This window comes from Arachis hypogaea, chromosome 18, assembly GCF_003086295.3.
Source record: "Arachis hypogaea cultivar Tifrunner chromosome 18, arahy.Tifrunner.gnm2.J5K5, whole genome shotgun sequence".
In the NCBI taxonomy this organism is placed as follows: domain Eukaryota; kingdom Viridiplantae; phylum Streptophyta; class Magnoliopsida; order Fabales; family Fabaceae; genus Arachis; species Arachis hypogaea.
In genome coordinates, this window is record NC_092053.1 from 3,025,990 (window position 1) to 3,034,303 (window position 8,314).

At 34.9% G+C, this 8,314-nt stretch overlaps 1 protein-coding gene and 1 pseudogene across 1 annotated transcript; both read left to right on the plus strand.

The window, feature by feature from the left end:
• The first annotated feature begins 2,023 nt into the window (after positions 1-2,023).
• Positions 2,024-3,690, plus strand: LOC112772661 (ATP synthase gamma chain, chloroplastic-like; annotated as a pseudogene).
• Positions 3,691-5,170: 1,480 nt separating this feature from the next.
• LOC112769175 (dicarboxylate transporter 1, chloroplastic) lies at positions 5,171-7,780 on the plus strand. The gene is made up of 3 exons (XM_025813619.3): positions 5,171-6,898; positions 6,969-7,190; positions 7,276-7,780. The coding sequence occupies exons 1-3, from the start codon at positions 5,816-5,818 to the stop codon at positions 7,636-7,638; spliced, it is 1,668 nt and encodes a 555-aa protein (XP_025669404.1). The 5' UTR covers positions 5,171-5,815; the 3' UTR covers positions 7,639-7,780.
• Positions 7,781-8,314: the final 534 nt, after the last annotated feature.

Consider the following 8,314-nt stretch of genomic DNA (forward strand, 5'->3'; position numbering starts at 1 on the left):
TAATAATAATATTTTTTATTTAAATTATATTATTTTATTAATTTTTTATTTTCTGTAAAAGAGAAAGATAGCAAAAATAGAGAATGAGAATAAAGAGAGAGAAAGATAAAGATGAAGAATGAGAGTGAGAGTGAGAGTTTGTTAATTTTGGAAGAAAAAAATATTTTAATTGTAAAAAATATCGAATGAGATATCTGGATTTTCAAATTACTAATATAAAATATAAATTATATATAGAGTAAAAATAGTAGAGAGTAATAGAAAAATGGAGAGAGGTAAAAGAGAGAATTTAGGAATGAAGTTTATTAATTTTGAAAAAAGATCTTTTCTCTCAATTTTAATAAGAGAGTGCCATGCAGGGACGGATTTATATACCCCACTACAATTTGAAATTTTTTTGAGTAGTATATGATAATAATATTTATTTGTCCCCATAAAATTATTGAATTTGACCCCACAAAAATTTTTTACTCAAGTTTTGGTATTTAATAATCACTTTAAAAATTTCATATTAGACGTTTATTAGAATGATCAATTCTCAATTTAAATAAGATTAGTGTTCTTTCTTAAAAATGAATTCAAAATATATTATTTATCTTTTTTTTTTAAATTAGTTTTAGTTTTTTCTGTATCAACTATATTAATTGAAAGAATTTTTTCAACTATGAATATCACTGAGAGTTGGCTTTTGATTGTAAGAGAAGTGAATTTCTAAATAATTGTTTAGTGATATATATATATAAAAAAATAGATATTTTGATTATATTGTTAAAAAAAATTACTCCATTTTTTTTAAAATATGAAACCTAAAAAATAGAATTATAAATTATATATTATTATTTTAGTGTTTTAATTTGTAAATTATACATTTTGAAGACTAATCATATTTTACAATAACAAAATATAATTATAACAATAATTATGCTATATATACATAAAATATAACTACCCATATAGAATACATATTGAAAATGAATTAAACAATAAATATATTTATACACAAATACATAATGATTAATAAATAATTTTATAGTTGATTTTTATGCAATATAATATTTTTATTATAAAAATTATTAGAGTTTATTTATCTTGTATCCTAAAGGTACATATTAAAATTACAAATTGAGAATATTTTTGTTGAAAATATAAAAAATTTAAGCTTTTAATGTATTTATTTGCAGTTATTAAATGAAAAAATTTAAAACTTTTTACTAATACTAAGCTTGTCATATGTTTTTAGGACACATACAAGTGTAATTATCCGTGCCACGTGATAAAATTAAAATTAAAATTTTAAGTTATTTTGTTAAAATTAATTTAAATTATAATAATTTGACTAATAAAAAAGTAATGAGTTATACATTATTTGTTTTTTTTTAATTTAGTGTTAATTATTGTAATCCGCGCGCCTCTTTCTTCTTCTCTTCTGTTTCTTTTTCCTTTTCCTCCTCCTCCTTGTCTTTCTTCTTCTTCTTCCTTTCTTCTTCTCTTCCTCTTCATTCTCCTTCTTCTTTTTCTTCCAAATTCGCACACACAGGTTCTCCTCCTCCTCCTTCGTTATCGCTATCACCAATAACGAGGTTCACTTGATGCTCCTTATAAGTATTGATTAATTATTTTATTCTTTAAGTGATTTTTTAATCATTTATTCAAATCTAAATCGAATTCGATTTATTTGTGAATTGAGTTAGGTTTACTTATACTACTTTTAAATATTCATTAAATTTATTATTTCTTAAAAATTTGATTCATCTCTTAATTTAATTAAGTTTATTTACATGCGAAAATAAAATAAATTATATTTTTCTTATTAATGAAATGTTTATCACATTTTCAGTGAAATAATAATTTGAATATTTTACTTTTTTTTTTTTCTTTCAAACGATCGCACCCTAAAGCTCACTATATATACACATGCTTGGAATTCTCGATCTCGTAGTCAAGACTCAAGAGTCAAGACATACAAACACATTCATTAAACAAGAATTAATACTATGATACACAAAAGATACAGTTCACCATAATGGTAGTAATCTTGTTCTTTATCGTTCCCTTGGCATTGGCTGATCTAAGGGTTGGTTTCTATAGTTTAAATTCGAATTAAATTCGGTTCATTTAAAAATTTAGTTACGTTCATTTGATTTTATTTTTAAGTATTTATGAAATATGTTATTTCTTAAAAAATTTAATTTATTTCTTAATTTAATTGAGTTCATTTATATGCAAAAATGAATTAAAATGTGTTTTTTGTGTTTACACATAAATATAATAAAAGTAGTTTTTATTGAGTTTGAACTTAATTAAATTTGGATACAAAAATATAGATATGGGAATACATGAGAGTACATGTATTTATGTCTCTCTAAAATGTTGAAATGTAAATTTTTAACTTGAAATATTAATTTTTTTTATAATTTTTTATATTAATTTTTTTACAATTTTTTATCCTATCTAACTTACCAAACACAATATAAAATTAGTGTCATTTTATATTTATGTATTTATATTTTATTTATGTTGAGACAATAACCAAACAAATTGGAAGGTTGGAAAGAACCGCTAGCCTTACCACCACCACCATACCCGCTAGCCCCTTCAAACACCTCCGAAATCCAACCCAAAATGAAGACCCAAAGCTTCTTCATTCCACCGCCCATGTTTTCCTCATCACCCTCAACTTCCCTTCGTCAGTTCCTCCAAAACCTTACCTCTCTGGCTCTATCACCCACTCTCACTCCCACTGCCCGCTAGACTCCACCAACCACCGTTCCCTTACTCTCGCCCTCTGTTTCCTCCTTCCTTCGCTGCGGCATTAGGGAACTCCGAGAAAGAATCAATACCGTTAAGAACACTCACAAGATCACCGAAGCATCGCGTCCGCCAGGGTCCGATGGGCCCAAGAAGCCGTCCTGAACGGCAGGCCCTATACTGAGACGCTCGTCGAAGTCTTGCACGACATCAACTGCCGTCTCGGAGCGACGACGTCCCCCTAACGGACGTCAGGACCGGGAACTCTGTCGCCCTCGTTGTCGTCATCGGCCGGCGGTTTCAATAACACCGTCTTGAAGAAAGCCGAAACTCGGATCGAACAGCTACACAAGCTTGGCTTGAATTGCGTTGTGATAAGCGTTGAGAAGAAGGGGAACGCGTTTTTCAGCCGCAAGGGAAGTGTTAGGGTTGATAGGTTCGTAAGTTCAAATCATTGCTGATGATGTGTACTCACTGTTTGTTACAGAGGAGGTTGACAAGGTTGAGATTGTTTACACCAAGTTTGTGTCATTGGTAAGTTTGATCCCGTGATTCAAATTATGTTAAGTGAAAGGCGAGGTTCGCGATGCAAATGGGAACTGCATTAATGCCATTGATGATGAGTACTTTAGGCTGAGGAGGAAGGAAGGGAAGTTGGCAGTGGAGAGGGATGTTGCTGTGACGAATAGGCTGCGCCGCCGGTTATGGAGTTCGAGCAGAATCCGGTTCAAATTCTTGATGCTATGTTGCCTCTGTATTTGAACAGCCATATCTTGAGGGGTTTGCAGGAATCACTGACGAGTGAGCTTGCTGCTAGGATGGCTGCAACGTCTAATGTAGTAGGACTAGATTAAGGAATGAGAACTATAGTGGCCAATTTTGACCTGTAATCCTTTGTTGTGTTGTTGTATCAAAGTGAAAATATATTTATTCTTTCCTTGATATCTCGTACTAACTCAGATTGCTTATGTTTTGTGGTTTTCTAACCAAATGTATGAGTTCACTTCAGAAAATTTGGCGAGTCTCAACATTTTAAACTATACTAAGTTCGGCAGATAATAAAGATTGGTTTATTACTTATCTTTCTCTTCCTTGTTTTCTGATTCTGGTTTTACATGTATCCTTGTATATGTCGATGATCTAGTTTTGGCAGGAAATGATTGGACTGAGATTGTAAAATTACTTGATGACAGGTTTAGGATCAAGGGTTTACATGAATTCAAAATTTTTCTTGGTCTAGAAATTGCTAGAAGTCAACAGGGTATTGCAGTGTATCAACGCAAGTATACTTTGAACTTGCCAGATGAGTTTGGGTTGATGAATGCCAAAGCGGCCACCACCCCAATGGTCTGACATTCTGATAATCTTCACCATTGGAGGTTGATTGGGCGTCTAATTTATCTAGCCAATACCAATATACGTCATGATATATATGCTTCACCATGAATAAGCTTAGTCATTTTCTTGATTATGCCACTAGTAAGCACTTCCAAGCTGAGCTCCATGTTCTTCACTACCTCAACGTGCTCGGAGTGTTGTTTTCCACCTCTGTTGAATTCACTTACTACTTTTTTCTGACTTATACTAGGGTACTTGCCATGATACTCGCCATTCTGTATCTGTATTCTTATTCTTTCTTGGGAGATCATTGATATCTTGGCCAGCAAGAAGCGGCACACAATAGCACATTCCTCAGCTGAAGTTGAGGACAAAGCAATGACACTTGTCACTTGTGACAACCAATCCGCTCTTTACATTGCAGTTAATCTAGTTTTAATCTAGTTTTTCATGAGCGTACTAAATATATAGAGATAGATTATCACATTGTCCAAGATAAAGTCTGAAGAGTAGTGAAGCTTCTCCTAGTATATTCGGCTCATCAAGTCACTACCACCTAATCCATTCATATCATGTAAAAGCAACCTAGGGCTGATCAATTTTCATGCATTCCAGCTTGAGAGGGAAGTAATTGAAGATGTAAAGTAGTAGTAAGTTAAATCAGTATATTAAATTAGTTAAGAAGTTAGTTGCTGACATTAGCAATTAGTCAAGAAAATGTGATATTCATCACTCAAATTATTTCTGCTAGTCAATTTTTTTTTTGTCTCAATTTCATATAGAGTTTCATGAACAAAATTATATTTTTAAAAGTATTTATATTTGTGAAATATATATTGTAAGAAATATTTATAAATAAAAAATAAATTTGTATATTAAAAATTTAATTGAGATAATTGAATAATCATTAATTCTACATGCTCTTTTATGTAACAGTAGTTTTATCAATTCGTAATAATTTTAAATGTTACTAGGATTTATTTTAAATTAATATATTTCTTTTTACTTTTTAGACAAATATTTTAAATAAAGATATTTAATTATATTATAGATGTGTATACTTCATTGTTCTTTTATTATTGACAAATTTTTTTTTTTTGTTTTTAATATGGTCCACTCATTTCTTTCTTTTGCTTATATATACATGTGATACGAATATAGCAAGCAAGGAGTACATAAATAAAAGCAAGGAGTACATAAACAAAAGTCAGGTAGGGTTGAAAAAAAGGGTTGTAACAAACTATGGACAAGTGGCAGCTGATCTACTTATTTCGACAGTTGGCAGCTGGTCTACTTATTTTGGGCAGCAGTAAAAGCACCAGGGAGAAAACAAATAGCAAGTGGTTGAAAGATTATGATCATTAGTGAATTGTGTTATAAAATTAGCTCATCTGTTGGTTCTGGTTACTGGTTAGTCTATCTCTATGTTCTCTCCAAAAGCCAAAACTAACCACGTATGTTTCATCCAGTCCACCTCATTGAACAAAGATCCAGTCATAAGGAGCCACGTGTCAGTGCCATATGGACAACTCTCGAGCTTCGCTTCAAGGAACTTGCAAAGTTCAAATTCACAGTAGCCACCAATTCCCCACCTGCAAACAAAGCCTCAAATCCAAATCGTGTATCCACATCCAACGGCCCACATTATCTCCATCACCCAAACATTACAAATTTCCCTCCACACAGACCGCACTACTTCACATGGTGCTGATCTGTCAACCCGATTCCGATGGCTTCCTCCGTAGCTCTAACCACCGCCTTTTACACCCTTCCTCCTCTCCGACAACGCTCTTCCTCACATCACCACCTAACTCCACCACTCTCCTATCCTCTAAAACGCCACCGGTTCACTCCGCCGCTCCAACACTCCTTTAACGTCAACACCAAACACAATTGGAGCAGGAAAAAACTATCCAACGTAAGTAGCACAGTCAGAGCTTCAGCTGCCGGAGCTTCTGTAAATCCGGCACCAGCACCGGCATGGCAAGGAGCAGCCATAAAGCCTCTCCTAGCTTCCATAGCAACTGGAGTTATCCTCTGGTTTGCTCCCGTACCTAGCGGCCTGTCGAAAAACGCTTGGCAGCTGCTGGCAATTTTCCTGGCCACTATCGTCGGAATCATCACTCAACCACTGCCACTTGGTGCAGTGGCGCTGTTAGGCCTCGGCATCTCTGTCCTCACCAAAACCTTGACGTTCGCGGCGGCATTCTCAGGTTTCGGCGATCCCATCCCCTGGCTCATCTGCTTCGCTTTCTTCTTCGCCAAAGGATTCATCAAGACCGGCCTCGGAAACCGCGTCGCCTACCAGTTCGTCTCCCTCTTCGGTAGCTCCTCGCTAGGGTTAGGTTACAGCCTAGTGTTCAGCGAGGCCTTGCTTGCGCCAGCTATTCCATCAGTTTCAGCGAGAGCCGGCGGGATCTTCCTGCCGCTGGTGAAGTCTCTGTGCGCCGCGTGTGGTAGCAACCCCGGCGACGGAACAGAGAGGAGGCTAGGTGCGTGGTTATCGCTGACGTGTTTCCAAACTTCGGTAATATCTTCGGCTATGTTCCTGACCGGGATGGCGGCTAACCCTCTGTGCGCAAATCTGACTCAGAGCTCAATCAATCAAACAATTGGTTGGTTGGATTGGGCCAGAGCCGCCATTGTTCCGGGTTTAGTGTCGTTGGTGTTAGTCCCTTTGATATTATACATCATTTACCCGCCAACTCTGAAATCAAGCCCCGATGCTCCCAAGCTTGCGCGTCAGAAGTTGCAGAGCATGGGTCCTATGTCTTCTAATGAGAAGATTATGACTGCTACCTTACTTCTTACGGTATCCAATTCAATTCAATTCAATTCATAGATTATATGCAGTGATATGTTATTAATTAATTGAATACCAGGTGGGACTTTGGGTGTTCGGAGGGGTTCTTAACATAGATGCGGTAACTGCTGCGATTCTTGGATTAGCGGTACTCCTTGTTTCAGGGGTTGTTACTTGGAAAGAGTGCTTAGGAGAGGGAGTTGCATGGGATACTCTCACTTGGTTTGCTGCTCTCATTGCAATGGCTGCCTACTTGAATAAATATGGCCTCATTGCTTGGTTCAGCCAAACTGTAGTCAAGGTTATTTCTTTCTTTTACTCATTTTCTGTATTATCATGACATGTTATCATCTAACTGAACTGACTGAGGGTTGTTTGTGTTGCAGTTTGTGGGAGGATTAGGTCTGTCATGGCAACTATCATTTGGGATTCTAGTACTTTTGTATTTCTACTCGCATTACTTCTTTGCAAGTGGAGCTGCTCATATTGGTGCCATGTTCACTGCCTTCCTCTCTGTCGCCACTGCGCTGGGGACTCCTCCATTCTTTGGAGCCATGGTGCTGTCATTCCTGTCCAATCTCATGGGTGGCCTTACCCACTATGGAATTGGCTCAGCTCCTGTTTTCTATGGAGCCAACTATGTGCCCCTTGCTCAATGGTGGGGCTATGGCCTGCTTATTAGTATCGTTAATATTTTTATCTGGCTGGGTCTTGGGGGTGTTTGGTGGAAAGTCATTGGCTTGTGGTAACAAAATTACATTGCAGATTTTTGTACACATATTCTAGTTGAGGCCAATTCTACTCATCTTTTTTGTATCATTCTTTTCTAGATCCAACGAGTGTAATTTTACTTGATTTTTTGATATGGAAGCCCAATATTTTTCCAACAAACAGTGAAGTCAAGTCGAATCAATACTTGAACTTTCTTTTTATAATGATTCATGCCTTAAGTTGGCTTAGCAAGTGGTTTAAAGAGACTATATATATACCGACCAAAAAAAAAGACTATATATAACATTCCAAAAAAATAATTGTTATATCTAATGATATTGTTAAAATCATGCGTTAAAACCTTTTCTTCTTATCTACTACTCATCCAATAGTTTGTTGCGGTTGCTTGTCAACGAAATTTCTAAGATTGTCAAATTAGTAAATTTTTTGTGCTTTGTTTAGATTTTTCTCAATACGCTTTCTTTAAAAGTTTCATTCTTTTTACTATCCAATGAGATTCATTAAAGAGAAAATAAAAAAAATAAAGGAGTGGATGAGTTTAACTAGTCTAAATAAAGAATCCAACAACTAATCCACAAAAGATTGATAAAATTACAAAAAAAGACATAAATTTAAATAATTATTTTATGTTATTTTATAATTTTATTTTAAATATTTAAATAAATTTTAATTTTTTTAGTATTCTTAGTACTC